General features: G+C 51.2%; 1 protein-coding gene across 3 annotated transcripts; it reads left to right on the top strand.

Annotated features, from left to right (window-relative positions):
- The first annotated feature begins 3,898 nt into the window (after nucleotides 1-3,898).
- On the top strand, nucleotides 3,899-19,926 carry ABHD6 (abhydrolase domain containing 6, acylglycerol lipase). 3 transcript variants are annotated; one of them, XM_054162551.1, is made up of 10 exons: nucleotides 3,899-4,008; nucleotides 7,587-7,646; nucleotides 9,312-9,455; nucleotides 12,928-13,084; nucleotides 13,477-13,590; nucleotides 13,808-13,940; nucleotides 15,174-15,331; nucleotides 16,144-16,198; nucleotides 16,674-16,774; nucleotides 17,486-19,926. In XM_054162551.1, the coding sequence occupies exons 3-10, from the start codon at nucleotides 9,337-9,339 to the stop codon at nucleotides 17,660-17,662; spliced, it is 1,014 nt and encodes a 337-aa protein (XP_054018526.1). In that variant the 5' UTR covers nucleotides 3,899-4,008; nucleotides 7,587-7,646; nucleotides 9,312-9,336; the 3' UTR covers nucleotides 17,663-19,926. The 3 variants fall into 3 exon arrangements, with proteins under 3 accessions (XP_054018526.1, XP_009908334.1, XP_054018540.1); XM_054162565.1 differs by lacking the exon at nucleotides 3,899-4,008 and adding an exon at nucleotides 6,975-7,063; XM_009910032.2 differs by lacking the exon at nucleotides 7,587-7,646.
- The last annotated feature ends 324 nt before the right edge of the window (nucleotides 19,927-20,250 follow it).

Genomic DNA, 20,250 nt, shown 5'->3' on the forward strand with positions numbered 1-20,250 from the left:
TGTGTTCTACTTAAGAAGTTACTGTCAGGATGTAATTCCTTTGCTGCTACAGGACTCTGATAGGGTTTTCTTTTCTAACTTATTACACCAGTATTGTCTGAGTAGTGGGTCAAAGAGTGAAAGCCTGACTGCTAAAGTAGTCCAAGGAAAAACACTTTGTTGTGCTTTCAGTCTTGAACAAGGCTGCTTGGCTGAGATGTGGGAGAGAACACGATAATCAGAAATAAAGGCTTTGACGCAGGATGATTAGACAAGACTTTGGAATTACCCCCCCCCCCCCCAAAGATATTGCAGCCACCAAACATCACATTTTGTGACAATAAGTGCACTCTTATTGCTACCAGTTAAAGGTGTAATTAAAATGTGTGTGAAATGCACATTAACTTAGAGCGGGGTTAAGAAAGTATTGTTTCAAGCTGTCAACAAGCAAGCAGGGCTTGCTTTATAATGTTTTAAAAGGCAGGAGCATTTGTTGCTGCGTTTGTCCCAGGTTGTGCAATGGAGCCACTGAAAGGTGACAGGCTCCTGCCCAGAGCAGTGCCCAGAAGCATTGTTTATCCCTGAGCTCACTGGAACCCAATGTCAGCAAAATGGGGTGAGCCAAGATCTTATCCCTGCCCTAGGGAGTGACTTTTGGCCACAGTATGTCGTTAAAGTTGCCCTCTCCTCAGGGCATGGCAAGACGCTCCCCAGCAGCGAGCCCCATGGGTGGGCTGTGGTGCCACACTAGGTTTGTGGGGCACCCGCCTGTCCTGCCACTCTTCCATGCCCATGGTCCCCTGGGGATTAGTCACAGCATTGTTCCACAAGGCTGGCACTGTGTGAGTGGAAACAGATGGGGACAAGTCACCCTGGGAAGATGATTCAGTTTGCCAAAGCACTGTGCTGTCACTTGTTATGGCTGCAAACAATCTTTCTGTGCTCCCTGGGGACTCAACACACAGCAACGGAAAATAACATGGAAGCCTTTAATCTGGTGGAGAATGCTGTTCCTCAGCTTAGTGAGGTAGAAGCTTCAGTTCTCCTGGGACTGAATCTAGTCAAAGCTTCCACCTTCTTATGGAAAACAGGAGTCTTGCTGCTTCATCTCTGAGGACACAGGGCAGCTAATTCTGATTAGTTTTACTTATTTATTTTTTAGTGTGGCTACTCTGATTTAGACTTCTTTTTGTTTTTAAATTGGATCACTCATCCTTTGTCCTGCCCACAGCACCAAAGCTATGCTCCTGTGCCAGTGACAGTCAGCTCCTGATACTGGCATTAGAAATGAGGAATTTTCAGCTGAGGGCCAGGATAGCTAATGCTGGCTTCTGAAATACTGTCAGCCTCGGGGGGTGACTGCCCTCACTGAATGCCACAGCTGTGTGATGAGTGGCATCTGTGGACTGAGAGAATTGAAACACAAGGGGCAGGTCAGTGCAGGTACTGGCCTTTAATTTCAGCTTGCCGCACTGCAACCATCCTCAAAATGGCATTGTAGGGTCCTCAAGGAGGTATATGCATTAACTGCTGGGGCTTGCCCTCAAGCCTGAGGCTCGTTTGTTTTCTGCAGGGATAGGGAACCTAGCTGTGCTCTGCATTCTCCCACAGCCCCCTGTGCCACCCAGAGAGCCCAAGGTCTCTGCAGTGCAGGGATCAAGGAGCAGCCTTGGTGTCTGCCCAGCAAAGTCATCATTGTGCTGCCACCTGCCTCAACAGGGCTGTGAACTGTTGAAACTGTGGCCTCATTCCAGCAGTGGCTGGCTTACAAGAGCTCTGAAGATCCCTCCTTCCCCACCAAAAGAGCCATTTGATGACTCTTCCATGTGGCAGCATGCTGAGATTGCGAGAGTGATTTCCACAGTTAGCTCATGCCATGTTTTGACATGAAACCACCACAAGTCTCTGCTTCGGCTTCTCTATTTTAAGAGTCATCATTTGCTATGACTATGTCCAGAGGTGTTCCCACCAGGTGGCCTGAAATAACTACCCACTGGGTAATCCATCCCTGGTGTGAGTCAGCGCTGCCCTGCATGTGTCCCATGGGAGCCTGGGGCCATGCACGAGAAAGCTGAACAAACAAATACAACTGCAAACGACATTTAAAGGCTTGTGCAATACCTCCCATGCCTGGTGAGGTCACCACAGTGGAAGCTCCTTTTTGCTTATCCTTGCATGACTGGGAAGTTCTTCAAACAAAACCTAAAAAAAACCAAAAAGTGATGCATGAAGCTGTGCCTTGCCAGCAGCAGGCCACCTAGAATCCTTGATTTCAGTTACAAACCTCTTCTAACAGCTCACGTTATCAAAAGGTTTGGGTTCTTCTAGTAAACTCTGATGTGGAATGCCCTTTACACAGCTCTCCCAAACTGCCAGACCAAAGGGACACCCTTTATCAAAGCACAGGTGTGGTGATTATTGACCCAGTTTGCTTGCATTTACTCAGGAAATTATCTCATTTCCAATTTAATTAAGTTTTCTCATAGTTTTGGGCTTATCTTGAAAGTACATACCAAGCTGAAATGTGACCCTGGGGAATGGAAGTAATTTGCTTGGAGCAAAAGTATTTGGGTGGCAGCCTTAAGAAAATTCAGAGTAGGTTTTAAATGCAGGTTGAAATGCAGCTCTTGAGAGGAAACAGTGTCATCTGGTAGGAAGATAGGGCAGGTAACAGGCTTGTAACCTAAATGGCAGGCTCAGAAATCCTGTTTCAGGTGTTGAAGTATCAGTGGAATGCTCTGATTTCATCCTTTGTGCCTTTTTTTTTTTTTTTTTTTGTGGGAAATGTTGCAGAGCCCTCATCACAGGGACCTGGGAAAGAGACAGGCATCCCTCATGCCCAGACTTGCTCCTGGGCCTGGTGCACAAGGTCTCTGAGATCTGTGTGGAGTGCAGAGCTGCATTCCCCTTTGTACTGCTGCAGCAGTTACATCCCATCCTCTTTACATCCTTGTTGTAACCACTGTTGTATCCACCACCGTTGTATCCAACACTGTATCTCCTTGTTGTAGCCCTGTAGCAGTCCTATCACAGTCTGGTTTTTATCCTTCTTGTACGCCCATGGCAATCTCATTGTACAACTTCTGTAAGCCTTATTGCATCCCCCTTGTATCCTTGCTATGTCTCCTCAGCACACCCCGTTGCATCCCTGTTGCAGCATTCCCACTGTACCCCTTTGCACTCCTGTCATGTCTCCCCTTGCACCCTGTTGTTGTACTCCCCCTTTTCCCCCCCGACTCCCAGTTGCACTGCCTCTTTAACTGCTGCATTGCATCCCTGTTACATCCATCTTGCATTGCCTCCTGCACCCCCCAGCTGGAGTGATATTGCATCCCCACTGTACCATGAACAATTGCCTTGCATTCCTCTGGCACCCATGCTGTACCCTCCTTGTACTCATATTGCAGCCCACTCCCACCCTATTGCATACCCTTCACACTCTCCTTGTGTCCCATTGCAGGCCCTCTGCACCCCTGTTGTATCCCTGTCTTATCCCTATCACAGCCTCTTTACATTCCCCCTATTCTAGTGTCACCGTGTCCACCTTGCAACTCATGGACACCCCTGTTACCTTCCCTTGGCACCCCACTGCATCTCTATTGCATCCTTTCCTTGCACTCACTGAAGTTTCGTGACATCCCCCTGTTGTCACTCCACTGCTTGCACCTCATGGTACCCACCCCCGTGGAAGCCTCATGGCGCTCCCCCTCGGCATTTCTGTTGCACCCCCTCTCTACCTGCCTTGTGCCCCCACTGCAGCCTTATGGTGTCCCCCACATTGCACCCAGTTGCATGTCCTTTCTCTCGTCTATTGCATCCCCCTTTCACGCGAGTCTTATCCCCTCCACCTTCCTCCAACCCCCGCACGGCCCCGCCGCATCCCCGCCTCGCCGCCGCGCTCCGCTGCGCCCCCGCGGAGCTGCAACCGGCACCGGCGCGAAGGGAGGAAGGGAGGGCGGGCACCACGGAGCCGCCGCGTTCCGCCGCTCAGCGCTGCCATTGCGGCCCGGCCCGGTTCGGATCGGCACGGTGAGAGGCGGAGGGAGGGATGCGGGACTGATGGTAGCTATGCCAGGACCAGGGGAGACCTGTGGGGCAGCCCCGAACGCCGTTCCGGCGTTTGCCCACCCTTACCCCATCCATCCTGGTCCCAGCGCTAGCATCGCTGGGGGTGGGGAGGGAGAGAGGGCAGCAGACAGGGAGCAAAGTCAAGATGCAAGAAATAATTTGAATATATGAAAATGTAATTAATTTGCATTAAAATCCTCCTCCCCCCCAAAAAAAAATAAATAAATCAGGAAACAGGGCATAAAGGGTTGGAGAGTGGCACTGCATCTCAGCCGCTGCTGTTTGGAGGACATAATTTTGTTGGAGGACAATTCTTGCGGGGAGGCCGTGTGCTGGGAGAAGGAATCTGGACATGCCCCTTGTACCCCTGCCCCATCCCTCCCCTCCTCCTTCCTATCCCCCACCAGGAGAGGGCTGAGCCCGGGCGCACTCGTGACTTCAGATGTGCCGTGCGTCCTCCGCTGCGTGCGTGTGCGGCACGATGGGGATGGCGACGGGGTCCGGAAGGAGGACGGGCACCTTATGAATTAATAAGCCGGCTGGTTGGCAGCACGGCTGCTCCGCTCCTGCTGGTCAGCCACCTTGTCCCCAGGCTGGCTGGCAGGGACACTGACAGCTCGTTCCTGTGTGTTCCCAGCCTGAGGTGTAGCAGCGGGGCTGGGGTCAGCTCTGAGTCTCCAGCTCACGTTTGTGAGCTGTGTTGCACAGATGCAAATGGGTCAGAGATTAATGTTTTGTGAAAGGGTGGTGCTGAAATAATTATCTCCTTTCTGCCTCTATAAATAAATTAAGGTGAAAGGGCACATTTCCTACTCCCAGCCCTCTGGAGGCTGGATTAAGACAGACTGCTGGCTGGCTGATGGACAGAGACTTTTAACAGATTTGAAATGAAACTTCTTTGTGACTGGCATCTATAAATATACCAGTGAGGATTTGTAATATTAGTTATGTTGTGGTTTATGTTCAGCATTATATTCTATGATTCTATGATTATTTTTTCTGGTGGTTGTGGATGCCAAGGGGGATATGGTTTCCAAAGGAAGTGGCTTGCTTGCATGTTTTGTGTTTTTTTCTACATAGTGGTGTGCATTGGGTTTTCTGGGGGCTCCATATCAGCTGCTAAGGCTTATCAAAGCCCCCTGTTTCTGCAGTGGGACCTAAACATTAGTCAATGTTTCTTCTTCTTTCTTCAGTTCCTACAAACAAATCACAGTATGCCTAAATGTGCTGCTTAGCTTTCAGCTGTTTGGAGTTTTTAGATCAGTTGTTGGTCACACATGGGCTGCTCTGTGCACAGGGTAAGTGAAACACTGAGCACACGCAGCAGCCCTGGTTTTGCATCCCCAGCTTGGATGAGAACAGCCTGACACAGCCCTTGTTCTTGAATTTTGGCACTTCTGGTCAGTGAGGGCACACACATGATTTCTGCATTGTGCAAACCCTCCCTGTCCTTGTAGGGGGTTACCCAGCATGCTAGCTGCTGCCCTCCCCTTCCCAGCCAATCGCCTCTGCCCTGTGAAGGCTTTTGTCCCACAGCCTCTCACCCTGTCAGAGAGAGTGGCTCTGCAAGAGATGCTGATCCTGGCCAAGAGCCTCCTGTCTCCCTGGGTAACAAGCTGAGCTGCTTTCACATGGGTGGAATTGCTTCCTTTTTATATTTTTTTTTGCATTCCCACACACTGGGGGTGCTGCTGCTGCTGCTGCTGCATCTTGCATGGGGCTTCAGAAAAATTGATAGATACACCTGAATTGCATCACTGGGTCTTCTCCAGCCTCTCTGGTGTGACCCACAGAGCTTGAAAGAGAAAAAGTACTGCTGCGGCTTCAGCCCTTGCTCACAGTAACTTGTTGTCCTTTTGGCTGGAGGCCCTGAGGACTATCACGAGTGTGGTTGTCCTCTGTAGCAACACACAGCCCCCTCCTGCCTCTTGGCCTCTCTGTTTGCAGGTGATGATGCCCTGATTGAATTTGACACAGGAAAGGAAGCAGGAGATAAGTGGAGACATGGAGCTTCCCTTCAGCATCTGTTTGGGGTCCATCCCATTACCTGGGGTGGTTTGCTTGGAGACTCCTCTCAGACAGGATGCAGCGGCTGTGGTGGTTAGTACCTGCAGCTGGGCTGCCTGCATGGGAAACAGTGCTCCTGGTTTGGCATCCCATGCTCTGCTGTGTTCAAAGCCTGCCCCTATCACTACTGTGATCAGTTGAAATTTATCAGACCTGCCTAATTGATGTTTGTGAGTTAATGTATGAGGTATTTGGAGATCCTTTCAAGAAGCAGTAGCAATGCTTGGAGCATTTGCTGTGACTCTTTGTCACAGAGTACCTCAAAGTGATGGATGAGCTGTGGCCTGGAGTCTTACAGCTGTTACCAGGGAGCTCACTTTTATTTTTAAGTCCATGATGTCTCCCTAGCTAATAGCAAAGGACCATGCCAGGGCCTGGGGAGATGCTGCCCTCTCCCATCCCTGGTATGGGTGCAGCACAGAGGGTGATTCTCCCCTGGGCAAAGCACAGTTGCAGAGGATTGGCACTGCATGTGTTCCTGTGTGGTTTTGGGGAGCCAGTGTCCCCACATGGTGCCTTATAGCGCTGGGAACTGGGGTGATGGTGACTACCTCCAACCGCAGAGCTGGGCTTGCCATCATTTCCCTTCCCACTGCCTCCATCGAAGGTTGCCATGGCAATCAGTGGCGATGCTCTGCCCATGCAGAAAGAAGCTCGACAGCTGTGGGACTCCCTGAGCATCCTCCCCCCGGGCACCTATGGCCGACAGGGGCCCCAAGCAGGGCTTGCCGGGTGCGCATGGCCGGCATTGGGTGCCGAGGCTCACGTGGTGAGCAGTAGCTGCCATGGCCCTGTCGAAACACTCCTCGGGTGCCCCTGGCCCTGCAGTTGCAGCAGGAGAGAATCTCTGGCGGATTTTCTGGCGTGAAGCAGCCCCTGGTTCCTATGCAAGGGGCTCTGGTGCTCCTGCTGTGTCTCCAGCTTGAATTTCCACTGCCAAAAGCTGCCGGTGAGTTCGGACCAGCGTTTTCCTGCCTCTCCAGTAATTTCCTGTGACTGTGCTACGCTTCACCCAGGCTTGCACAGGGAAGGTTTGAGGGGCACCAAGAGCGCTTGGAAAATTACATTTAAGACAAAGAGGAAGAGGATGTGAAGCAGCTTATCTGGCTTTGTTCTAATAGCTGTAATCACCTGAAGGACAACCATGAGCCCCGTTTCACTGGGTGCCGCACAGCCCTGCTGCAGCAGAGGCTGTTGGCATCAACTCTCCCTAGCTTTTGATTCCTCTCTGATGGCAGCTTGCACTTTGCTCCTGCTTGGAATCAGTGCCCTCCTTAGCTTTACTGTACAAAAGATTGTATTTACATAATTAGGGGAAAGGTTGCTCAAGAGGTGAAGATGAGGGCTCTCGAAGGGAAGCCGGTGCCTTAAATACTCCAAACTCGCGGTCTCGCCTGGCTACGGAGGCTGAAAAGAAGAGAAAGCAAAAGTGAGATTTTAAACCTTCCCCCCCTCCTTCTGATTGTTTTCAGCTGCCGCTGCTACCACAGTGAGCAGGACCTGTACCGAGAGGAGGAGGGGATCTCTGCAAAGTAAGCTGGGCTTTTTAAAGGCTTTCCCCTTCTTGTTCGGCTTTCCAAGAGCGGCGGAGGCGGTGACCCCATGCTGAGGAGTTCAGGGGCTCCCACTACTCGGCGGTTTTCCTGTCCGTTCTTCTAGCTGCAACCTTCTCTCGTTACGGGTCGCCGATGGGAATGATGGCAATTTTCTGTGCATAATTTCTCCCCTGTTTTAGCGACATAACGAAAGGCAGCGAGTGCTCTCGGGTGGGCTCCTCTGCAGATGTGCTCTCACGTAGGAGGCTTCTCTGTTGCACAGTGTTTATCTAAGAACAAGACGTGCAGAGATCAAAGGTCTTTCTACAAAATGTTAATTAAACGAATAACGGCGTGTTGTTGAGGCTTGAAGAGGGTAAACGAGGTTTTTCATTGTTAAGGAAGTGCCTGGTGAAAATATTTACGGTATTCCTCAGATTTCAGTGTTCCTGCTTCCCCCCTGGGGGAAGACGGCAAGACCTGGCTGTGGCTTCGCAGGGTCTGTAAACCGTTTTTCTTGGTCATACATAAGGGGGTGTGTGTGTGTGTGTTTGATGTGATCCAGTGCAACAGCGTCAGGGAGGGAGAGGATGTGACTGCAGCAATTCTGTTCCTGCTTCATGGCATAACACAAAACATACCACAATCCACCGTGAGTTTTGTGGGAAGCAGAAATTAGTCTGCCTTCCCTGTCACGGAGAAACGTGGTGGTGGTGATGGGGTGGGATGGCTGATGGGAGAGCAGGTATTGAGGATGTTTCGTTTTATAAACGTGTGACAAAAGGGAGAGTATGGAAGAAAGGGCGAGATGTAAGTTGGTTAGCAGGGGGAATTAGAGGAGATGTGTGTGCGACAGGGTTTAATCTCTTAATGAGAAAAATACATCCCAGCTGCCTATGGTGGGGCAAGTTCAGGGATGATGTGTGGGAGCTCACCCTTGCACTCTGTGTCCTCCACCTGCCATCCCTGAGATTTGTGTGAAGGGAGGCCGAGTTAGGGACCTGTGATTAACAGCAAGAGCAAAATGACCGTGGAACAGGAGTGAGGATGTGCGGGAGGGGATGAACTTGCCTCAGATAAGGGCTGGTCGCCAAAGAGCTCCCTGCCAGGTTGTTTTCTTCAGTTCCCAAGTCCATTAATAGGCTCTGCTCCCTTGATTAGTTGGTGCCTGTGCAGAGCAGTAATGAGAGCCGAGCTCAAGCCATCAATTCTAGGTCAGTGATTGTGTGCTGGGGATTTGGGATCTGGCAGGGGGAGGGGAGCCGGAGCCGGACCTGCCTCCAAAAAGCAACGTGAAGCCTGCCTTAAGGCAGCCTTGTCTGCACTCAGCTGAGAGGCTGCCTGCAGCCAAGGAGGCAGGGTTGTGCTTCCCCCCTCTGCTGAAGTGCCCCAGGGGCCAGTCGCACCCATCCACCCTGGTCATGGTATGTGCCTGTTAAGGAGACTCACTGCCCATTTGAGATGTGATCTCCTGAGGGGGTAACATTGTAATAAATAGATCCATTAAAGAGCCAGGAGGAAAAATAGCGTTTTAAAACTGAAAGACACTTTTCTCCTGAGTCTATCCCTCACCACACTCCCTGGCAGCAGAGATCTCATTTAACATCGACTTGTCATTGTGTTTTGGTGTTTAACCTCTGATCATTCCTTAAATGTGCACAGGTGAGGCTGGGTGGTGAAGAGCAGCATGGATCTGGATGTGCTGAACATGTTTGTCATTGCCGGCGGCACCCTGGCCATCCCCATCCTGGCCTTTGTGGCCTCCTTCCTCCTCTGGCCCTCAGCACTCATCCGCATCTACTACTGGTGAGTTCACTGGCCTGGCTGCTCTAATTTCAGTGCAGGGGTGGAATTACTGCTGGTCCCTATCAGGTTGCTGCACCCTGGCACATGCAGAGTGTGTAAGCTGCCCAGAGGCAGGAAGGACAGAGGTGGCTGTTCCTGTCTAGTATGGCAGCAGGAGCAGGTGAGGTGGGATTTCCTATGGGCATACTGTCTGTCTGTGTCTTTAAGCATCTCTGAGAGAAGAAAAAGGCATTTCCTGACAACTTTTCTGCTGCTGAGACTTATCTGTGATGCAGAATATCTCTGTATGTTTCTGGGTTGTTTCCCCAAAGGATGAGACTGTGCATGAGGAAAGCATTGCCATTGCAGCCCATCTGCCAGCCTGGCAGGCTGGCGACCTCCTGACTCATCAGTGCAGCCATTGGCATGGGTGTCCTTGGCTCTGCCGCAGCTCTGATGATGAGGCTTTCATGATCCCTCCTGGTTAAAAGCCTGCTCAGCTGGCAGGGACTTTTGCTAGTAATTATGGATGAGGATTTTCTCATTCTCCTCCTCTTTTCTGGGCTGCAGCATCAGAGAAGATGGACGGATTGCTTTTCCTTACCCTTTGTACCTCATCCTTTCCAATACTGGGAGGTAGTCCCGCTCTGTCCCTGAAAAATAGTGATAAGCACTTCCTGTGTGGGTTTGTTGTAGGGGAGAGCTTCCTGCAGAAGCCAGGGCAGGTCCCATCATCAGCATGGGCAGCAGCAGCCTGCCCTCCCATGCTGCTGGCAGATGGTGGATCCTGCAGTTTTGCTCACAGGGTGCGTCCAAATCAAAGTGACCTCCTGTGAGAACAAGACATTAGCCCATCCGGCACTCAGATGCAGCAGCATGATGAAGCCTGTTTCTAAGGCACATTTATTAGCAACCTTTTCATCACAGCATCTGGGAGCTGAGAGAGGAGGCAGGATGGGATGAAAACCCCAGTGACTTGGATCAGCACATGAGAGGATTTCATCTGCTTGTGCATTGGATGGGCAGCTGTGAGGCCAAACATCACTTTGCAAAGGAGAGCAGGCAGTAGACAGCCTCCTACTCCAGGGATGTCTGGGCTGCTGCGTGGGGCAGTTCCAGCCAGTATGTTTGTCAGCCAAAGGGTTTTTTTCCTTTGGTGGGACCCAGGGAGGACCCTGATGGGCTCAGGTTCAGAAGTGGACTGCTGAAGAAGTGTTTGCCACACCAGAGCAGAGCAAGTATGGTCAGGGTGAAGCCTTCAGGTAGGGTTGCCCCACAGGCAGGAGAGGCAGAATAGGTGTTGATGCTGGGAACTTTGGGAAGCCAGGATGAGAGGGAGGTAGAGAAGACCTTGCTGCCTTGTCCTACAGGCTTGTAAATTGGGGGCTGAGTGAAAATGCACCAGGTAAATCTTGTCTTTGTTCAGCTGAAGGAGGATGTGAGCAGAAATCAGCAGGGCTGTTTCTTTTGCAGTGTAAATGCCCTCATCTGTGATTTTATGATCTCTCTCTCCCAGCATTTCTGGCAGCATTGGCATCTTGCAGGGGTAATCACAAAGCTCTGTTCCATAGGCACCTCATTTCTTAGGAACAGTGGGCAAGAAGAGTGGGTTTGTCCTTTACTCTTCTTTCTTATTTGCTTTTTTTCTGAGTCAGCTTTTTGGGGGTAAAATCGTTGTGTTTCCCCATCAGCAGAGGCAGGAGATGGGGCAGGCAGTATGCCATGCTGACCACCCCTTTTTAGCTCCATGCAGTTTGAGCATTGTGTTACTGCTCCTGGGAGCAACCTGAGAAGTCTCTGGGGACCCTTCTCCTTTCTCCCATCACTCACAGTTCTTCTCCTCACTACTCGTCGTCCTCCTCCTCCTCCTCCTCACTACTCGTCGTCCTCCTCCTCCTCCTCCTCACTACTCGTCGTCCTCCTCCTCCTCCTCCTCACTACTCGTCGTCTTCCTCCTCCTCCTCCTCACTACTCGTCGTCTTCCTCCTCCTCCTCCTCACTACTCGTCGTCTTCCTCCTCCTCCTCACTACTCGTCGTCCTCCTCCTCCTCCTCACTACTCGTCGTCCTCCTCCTCCTCCTCACTACTCCTCCTCCTCCTCACTACTCCTCCTCCTCCTCACTACTCCTCCTCCTCCTCCTCCTCACTACTCCTCCTCCTCCTCCTCCTCACTACTCCTCACTCCTCACTCCTCCTCCTCACTCCTCCTCCTCCTCCTCACTACTCGTCCTCCTCCTCCTCACTACTCGTCCTCCTCCTCCTCCTTCTCCTCACTACTCGTCATCGTCCTCCTCCTCCTCACTACTCGTCCTCCTCACTACTTCTCACTACTCGTCTGCATGTTCTCAGTGGCTGCAGCTAAGGGTCATGCTGGGCCACTGTGGTCCCAGTCCCTCCCCTGCCACTAATGCTCTCCCCGCCACATGTAACATCCAGGGCTGCCCTGCTGACACCGGCACCAGAGTCTGCCTGCTCTTCCTGCCCTGCTTCTCTGCTGCCAGGGGTTAATCAGTTTAGCCACTGCCACTAAGCGTGTTAACACCTTGCAAAGGATCAGTTCAGCTTTGCACAGATTATTTTGCCTTCTGCTGAATTGATCCATCAGGATCAGTTGCTAAAAATGTTATCAACTTGCCCATCGGTAGTTTACACCGGTGCCTTTGAGGCGAGGACTCTTAAGACACTTATTCAGGGAGAAATTCACCTCTCCTTGTAGGACCAGCACAGAGCTGAGATGCTGCTTAAGTCCCACTAACTCCCTCTAAAAAGGGATTATGCTAAAAGAGGATTGCACTATGCATAAGCTTGAGTGGGCAGAGAGCTAGGACAGCCTAGCAGTATAAGTGACCTTGCTCTTGTGTCTCAAATAAACTCTGATATGGTGTATAAAAGTACTTGCCACTATCATGGCCATCAGGAGTAGCCCAGCAATTTTCCCGACAAGGTTGAGCATAGGGGAAATGCAGAGGAAGAGTGCCTGCTGCTCTGTCTTGGACAGCACATACACATCATGTGTCCAAAGTGTCACTGATAATCTCTGGCCAGCAGTTTCACTGCATCTTCCTTGAGCAGGCTGCAGGTGTGTGCTGCAGGACCTGTCTGCCTCTGTGTTCAGAGGAACAACACAGGTTCCCCTGGGATTAGCTCAGTACCTTCTGGGGTGTTTTGACCTTGTGTCAGGATGGTTCCCTCTGCTCCTTTGTGTGTATAAAATTTTTAAGATCCTCTAGTTCATACATGGGGAATGGATTCTGTGGTGCTGCCAGATGACATGGTTGGTTTGGCTGGGACCCACCTGTAAGGGATCACTTGTAAGCATGGGGTCTGGTCCAGGGACCAGATGCTTAGAATTAGTCCCAGTTAGGGCCATGACAGCACTGCTGTAGCAAATGTAATAAATCTGTGGCTGAGTTTGGACTTGTCACCTGGCCTATATTGCTGCTGGGCCCTGGTCTTGCCTCACTCACTGGTGGTGTTTTCATCTCATTTGCAGGTACTGGCGCCGAGCCCTGGGTATGCAGGTTAGATACGCCAACTACGATGACTATCAGTTTTGTTATTCCTATAGAGGGAGACCTGGGTACCGACCATCCATCCTGATGTTACATGGGTTCTCAGCCCACAAAGACATGTGGCTGGCTATAGTCAAGGTGGGACTCCATTTCTATCATGCTGTTACTTTGTGAGACAGTTCTGGGCTTAAGAGCAGTGTGGGGACCTAGTGGTTGCATGTGTGAGATGTGATGATCATTGTAACGTGCTGGAAACACCTTTCTTAGCTTAGGATCCCTTTCATACCTATGACATACAGAGCAGTGGGGAAAGAGCAGTATGTGCCTGCCTCATCATTGGGAAGTGAATCTTGCCCACTGCTTCTCATCATGCCATCCCTCATACATGAGCTGGCTTGTTCTGATGCATGAGTAACGAGGGGCTGCTAGGAGAGTGACCCCTGTGCTTCCACCCATGGTCACCAGTTTCCATCCCTGTGCTTCACAGCAGTTCCTTCATGTCATAACCACCTCTGATTTGTTTCTTGCAGTTCCTGCCAAAGAACCTGCACTTGGTGTGTGTTGACATGCCTGGGCATGAGGGCACAACCCGCTCAGCCTTGGATGATTACTCCATTAATGGGCAAGCTAAGAGGATACACCAGGTAAACCCCCCATCACCTCTGCAGGGACATGCAGGGATGCGAGTGATGTGGGAACATGAGGGGTGCTAAGCTCATGAGCCCTATTCTGGGTGGCCCTGCTCCCTCCTTTCCCAGGCAGGCAGAGCCACTGACCTCAAGCTTTGGAGCTGAATTTCTCTAATGACTCCACACCATTGCTTTGTCTCCTCTAACAATGCTCCTTCTGCTCCCCTGCCAGTTTGTGGAGTGCATCAAGCTCAACAGAAGGCCCTTTCATCTGGTTGGCACTTCCATGGGTGGAAATGTTGCTGGTGTCTATGCAGCTCAATACCCAGATGACATTTGCAGCCTGACCCTCATCTGTCCTGCAGGTGAGCAATGCAGGGAAGGAGAGACGGGGAGTGGGCAAGCAGGAGCTGGTGCTAAAGCCCAGAGCAGTATCACCACCAAAAGAGGCTTTTAGTGCAAGGAATTTTGAAATAGCAGGGCAGGCATCCAGGGCATGGTAGAAAATCACAGTCTTGTCCTTGCTCTTCTCCAGGCTTTGGAGTCTGCCTGCATTGCTGTGGTTAGAGCTGGGACTACAGCACATGGGATTAGTCCTACTCCATAGGAAAATGGGGTGGCACCTGTTTTACATGGCATGCCATAGCCTCTCAGTCTGGAGGGGGAAGCCAGGCAGCAACTCTCCCCAGTCTGGCTGTTCCAGAGGCCCAGCATGCAGGAGGGCTGGGGCTCTGGGGGCAGTGAGCTTGTTCCTCCCATGCTTGGGTGTTCTGAGTGGGAAGAACATTTTGAAGCCAGATGCAGGTCAGTGGGATGTCTGTGCCTATGCAACACCCCTCCATCCTCATTGTCCCCTTGACTGGTGGGCCTGGGGAAGCTTGAGCATGACATGCTGCAAAAGGCACAGGGAATTTGGCAGAGAGCTTCTCTGTTGGGAAGGGCTTTGCTGCATCACAGTTGTTCTAGCAGCTCCTTCCCCCTCCCACACAAGGAAAGCAGCTCCTAGATAAGAAATAAGTAATGAAGCAAAGCATGAGGTTACCTAGCTACCAGGCTCTGCAGGTGGCAGAGTGCTCCTCCTCTATGGAAGAGAGATTGGCCAACTCTCTGTGTGTTTCTGGATGTGAAATCTCTGTGTGGGCTTGCAGAGATGTTTGGCGTTGAGCTTCTGGGGGAGTTTGCTACTGCATACACATGGGGCTTCTGAAATTTCCTGTCTGACCCTTTGTGGTAGCAGGCTGGGCACAGACATTAACACTTGCATCCATTGTCCGCATAGACACTAACACCCAAGTGTTCATGCCTAGCTACAGGGCATACATCTCCTGTTGTGCCAACCCATGGAGCTTGGTGGTGTCAAGCCCTGGAACAGGGAGGAGGCTGCAGTACTGCTGAGCACACATTAGGGTTGCTGTATGTACAGATTTTATTCTTCCCCTCTGTTTTGTTGTTGTTTGGGTTGGGTTTTTTTAATGATTGAGCAAGTGAAAGGCCAGAGGCAGGCGTGATGGAGATCAGGACAGTGGTGCTCTGTTGCTGAGGCTGCTAGGGGTCTCATCTGGGTTTCCTGTTTGTGCCTCCTTTCTTGTTTGACACAGGTCTGCCAAGTACCACTGACAGCAAGTTCATTAAGCAGCTCCGGGAGCTGCATGAGTCTGAAGGCATCGACAGGATCCCCTTAATTCCCTCCACACCTGAGGAGATGGCAGATATGCTGAAGCTTTGCTCCTACGTTCGCTTCAAGGTGCCACAGCAGGTGAGGAGCCTGGGCAGCTGTGGCAGTCAGAATAGAGGGGTTTGGGGCTGGGGGTCAAGGCAGGTTTGCTGCTCCTCAAGTCTGCATGGCAGCAGCTGAGGTGATGCTGGGAGCAGAACTGGTGCTGCCATTCTGCCATGACCCAGGCAGGTTGCTTCAGCCTTACTTTCCCCACTGCCTTCCAACAGCCTCACTGTAATTATTCCTCCCTTCAGGTCTTTGGCAGTGGGCTGGGATGTCAAAGGGCTTTCTAGAAAATACGGCTGGCAGAAGGTATTAACTAACTGAGGCAGCTCTTGTCCTGCAGGAAGGGGGATTGTTTGTTGCTTTTTAAGGAAAAGCCACGGAAATGTCAATTGTCTCATTGTTAGGTCAGAGAAACTTGGCTGGAGGCTGGCTATTAAGCTGGTTTTCCTTAGGAAGTCTGGGATGAGTAGATTGGGGAGTTTAAAAAATAAACAAGGTAACGCCAAGACTTCTATTCTTTTGCAAAAGGAAAAAAAAAAAAAGGTGGGAGGTAGAAGAAAAGCACAGCCATGGCTGAGGCAGCCTGCTGGCCATGGGTAGCTGGCCTTGAGGAGAAGTTTGGGTCTGCATCATAAAAGACAGAAATTGCCTGTTGCTGAAACACACATTACTGAAGTGCAGTTGCGACACCACACGTGCTTAGGAAGGAAATTGTGCTGGGGCAAATTTGTGCAGGGCACGTCTGGGTGGCAGGGAGACGGTCCCAGCTCCCTGCCACGCTCATGGGCATTCTTGGGTGTGCCTTGCCCTGTGCAGACTGCAGCTCTCCTCTGCTCTCCCTGCAGATCCTCCAGGGCCTCGTTGATGTTCGCATCCCGCACAATGACTTCTACCGGAAGTGTAAGTGTGCAGCCACTCCCCTCTCCCCAGGCTTTCCAGCTGGATCCCTGTGGACATGGGGACAGACTGTTCCTGGGTGCTTGTCCCTTGCTGCCATCTGTCTCCTTGCACTCCCTGCTACCTTGCTGAGGGTAGGACAGGCCCCCATCATTAACAATTTTGGGATGCTCTGGGGTCACTGTTAGCAACCTGCTGCCACTCTCATGGGAGATGGGTTTTCTGCTTCCTGTTCATGCTGAGTTAATTAGTACTAATATCTATGAGGAGATGGGCTTGGAGAAGGATCTCTTGGAGAGGGGCTTGGTGGCAGTGCAGAACTCAGCCTCTGCAAGGGCTGCCTGCCAGGGCTCTGCCTATCACCCCTGCCTGGGTTTCCCAGCAAGGGGGCACTAACAAGGCTGGCCCAGAGACCCCTGCAAGAAGGGAAGACATGGCATCCCACCTGTAGGATTGACTCTTTTCTTGGCTCCACTAGTGTTTTTAGAAATTGTGGATGAAAAGTCCAGGCACTCTCTCCATGAGAACATGAGCAAGATCAAAGCACCGACGCAGGTCATCTGGGGAAAGCAGGACCAGGTAGGTGGCCCACTCTCCATCTCCCCCATGGGACCCTGTCTCTATCTCTGCCTGTGTCCACTCACAGGGGCATGGCATGGGCTGTGCTCTGTGGGGAGCTGGCACACGTGTTCCTGGCCCCGGTGGGTTTGGATGTCGGGGTTCAATAGGGTGATGGGCAGCAAGCTGCCAGCCAGCATGGGGCTGGAGGGCGGAGAAGACAGAGCCAGGGCTGGAGTGGGTGAGGGGCCTGGGGAGGTTGAGGAGGCTGGCAGGGGGCAGATGCCAGCACCATGCAGGAGTAGCATGGGAAGAGGAATAAAGTGCCAGCAAAGAGAGTTGTCCTGGCAACTGGCTGCTCGTGGGCAGGCAGTGAGGCAAAAGCATGGCAATTTGTTACAGATGAAGGGGAAGGAGGCAAGCTGCGGATGTGCAAAGGGCTTTGTAAACACAAAGGTGCAAGCTTTTGCTTGCTGTGACCCCTTTGCACTGAGCTGGCAGCCAAAATGCATCCAAGAGAGTTCCCTGCTGTGTGCTGAGGCCAGCAGCCTCCCTGTCCTGTTCCCCAGGCACAGGTACCATGAGGTGGGGCTGGCATCACAAAGAGCATGTTTGCATTCCTGCTCAGCATCTCAACTGGACTTGCAAAAGCAACTCCCATGGGGCTTCTGTGGTGTCCACCAAGACCTAGCCACTCCTGTGGGAGTGACTATTTCTTCTCCTGCCACCCAGGTCCTGGATGTTTCCGGTGCCAGTGTCTTAGCAAGCGCTATCCCAGACTGCCACGTGTACATCCTGGAGAACTGTGGGCACTCGGTGGTGGTGGAGCGGCCTCGCAAGACGGCCAACCTCATCATGGAGTTCTTGGCACTGCTGCACAGCATGGACAACAACAAGAAGCAGGCGTGAGCGTGGCGAGGAGCCGAGCACCCACGCCAGGTCTTTTAAATTGTAAACTACTGCAGCTTTGATAAGTTCTCAGGGATCTTGTATGAATCGGGGTGAATGTGCCAAAGTCCCTGAGGAAGTCAGAATCACTGATACCTAAACCTATAGCACCGCCAGCACAGCGACCTAGGGGTCATTGAGCAACCTCCATAGATAACAGGAACGGAAGCAGAATCTCTCCCTTTTCTACTTAGAGATAAAGTAGAAATGAGCTGAAACCACCAAGCGCTAGCCGTGCCGTGTCCTGAAGCTCCTTACGCAGCCACCCATCGTCCCCGTTACCGGCATGTAATTGTTAATGACATTTACCTAAACTATGTAACAATCGTAGGGAGGAGGAAGAATCCTGGACTTGAGACTTAGAATATTTCTACTCCTTAGAGTCCGTCGCGTTGCATGCTGCCATGCTGTAAGAGAACCCCAGTGCTCCAGGTGTCTGCTCGAGTGCTCTTTGTGTAGCTCCTTAACTCGTGATTTATGCAGAAAACTACGGAACACTTCGTGCGTGGAAGTCGATGACTGTACGTGCAAAAATGTTTACACTTTGAGTGGGTTTTTTAAATCCCCAAAGAGCTCCTGTGTATGTGTATTGCCTTAATGTTGCCCAGGGCAGGGCATGTGTGGCACAGCCCGCCTTGCCTGGGGGATGGTTCCCCCTGAGAGTGAACATAGCAAGCGAGAACTGGGGGTGCAGACAGCAGCTTCGCCGTTGTTGTGTGATACGGAGGGATGGAAAACCGCCAAAAGAGATTTGGTTCCCCAGCCCAAGTCAGCAATAAGCCCATGGGCAGGGTTCGAGTCAGCAAACTCGGGTGAACTCATCTCAGCTCTTCTACCATGTACACTGCTGAACACATTGATGTAGATGACAATTTTCTTAATGAATTCTGTGAATTCTGCAAATTCTGCAAATGCTGACATCACTGACAACCAGGCATGAAGCGGGGAGTGGGCTGTGCATGTTACCAGTGCAGGGATCCAGGGTTCCTGGGCTGGCTGGGCAGTGAGGAGGGGGACAGCTCACCTGCAAGGTGCTGGGCAGTGCCATGGAAAGGTACAGTGTGCTTGTGTGTGCTCTCAATGATTGTAAGTCCTGACCACGTGAAATCATCAATAGAAACAGGCAATGATGATGAGCTATGCGTTGCAGCCTGCAGGGTGATGTACAGGGATGGATCCTGCACCTCTCCAGGTGCAGTCCCTTGCCACAGGTCCCAGGGGCAGAGGGCGGGTCCTGTCTTTACAGGACCCATGGCTGCCAGAGGGCAAGGTGGCATGTGGCCCTCTTGGGGGCAGAGCAGCAGGCAGCCATCACCCTTTGGTCACCCCCAGCCCTCCTCAGGGGCTGACACCAGGTGCTGCTAGGGCCCACCCACAGACTGGGTGTGCACGCTTGCGGTGCTGACAGCTGTCTTCTCGCCATCTTTCTGAGGAACCCCAGTCTGTACAGGTATCTGAAACTCCTTGTCAGCTTCTCTGCTCTTTTTAAGAGAAGAAACATTGTTCTTTTAGAAAATGGGAAATTTGCTGTTAATTGCTTGATTATTGTTTCTACTACAGCTGATAGTTTCATGTGGTAAAAGCCAGAACATTTTGTTGGGTATCTATATGGTTCCTCATATGCCACTGGTTGCTGTACACAAAGGATTTCTATGGCTATTAAAATCTAGTGATTTAAGGAGTCCACTGTGCATTGATTATTTTTTGTTTGAGGAAGAAGGGCTGCTCCCATGTTTTGAGCTGCTGCTCCCTTGTCACTGAGCCTCCAGCCTCCCGCCAGGTAAGGCTGCATCCCTGGGCTGAGTGTGGCATTTGACAACAGGCAGAAAGTCCTACTTCTCCTGGTGGGTTTAGGTGCCCTTTGGTCAGAGTTGATAGAAGGATGTCAGTGGATTCTGGTCACAGCAAGCCTAGGCACTGGGAGCCTGCACATAGCCTGAGCATCCTGGCATGGCAGGAGTGGGGGACTGCATTGGATTCCAAATATTTTTGTTACAACCCAGGACACTTTCCCACAGAGCAGCTATGAAATTTGACCCAAAGTCCTTCGCAGACCTATATCTTCTGACCCAGGTTTCTGTTTCATGGCCTCAGCAACAATGAATATTTCTACAAGCAAGGATATTGTTTCATACTTGTAATTAAAGAATGATGGGCTCAATCAGTCAAAATTAGGGTTCAACTTTATGTACGGTGAGCCTTGAAATGACTCTGTGTTCAATGGTTAATCTGTACTGCATTTCTTGCACGCCGGGCTCACTTGGAGTCAGTGGGATTATTTTCTGTATCCCCCCTGGACTGTGTTATAAATTAATCTGTTTGTGATACAAACTTGCAAGTCCTGATTACAAATAGAAAATGTATTTGTAAATATTTAGCTGAACACACACCCACTCTAGTCTTGCAGACCTCTTTGAAAGAGACCGGAAAAGTCAGTATGTTGTGAATAGGTTTGCAAACAGGAGTTGTGCAAATACTCTGCTGAAAGAAAGACTGTGTCACAAGTTACTCATGTCACTGTCTTCTGTTCCTGCAGGAAAGCTCATGGA

Source organism: Dryobates pubescens, chromosome 1 (genome assembly GCF_014839835.1).
Source record: "Dryobates pubescens isolate bDryPub1 chromosome 1, bDryPub1.pri, whole genome shotgun sequence".
In the NCBI taxonomy this organism is placed as follows: domain Eukaryota; kingdom Metazoa; phylum Chordata; class Aves; order Piciformes; family Picidae; genus Dryobates; species Dryobates pubescens.

What these genes read in the sequence shown, in the direction of transcription:
- ABHD6 (XM_054162551.1), top strand. Translation starts at nt 9,337, where the DNA reads ATGGATCTGGATGTGCTGAACATGTTTGTCATTGCCGGCGGCACCCTG. An exon ending in GCTTCAAGGTGCCACAGCAG is followed by an intron (nt 15,332 to 16,143) that starts GTGAGGAGCCTG and finishes CTCTCCCTGCAG; the next exon opens with ATCCTCCAGGGCCTCGTTGA. An exon ending in TCTGGGGAAAGCAGGACCAG is followed by an intron (nt 16,775 to 17,485) that starts GTAGGTGGCCCA and finishes CCTGCCACCCAG; the next exon opens with GTCCTGGATGTTTCCGGTGC.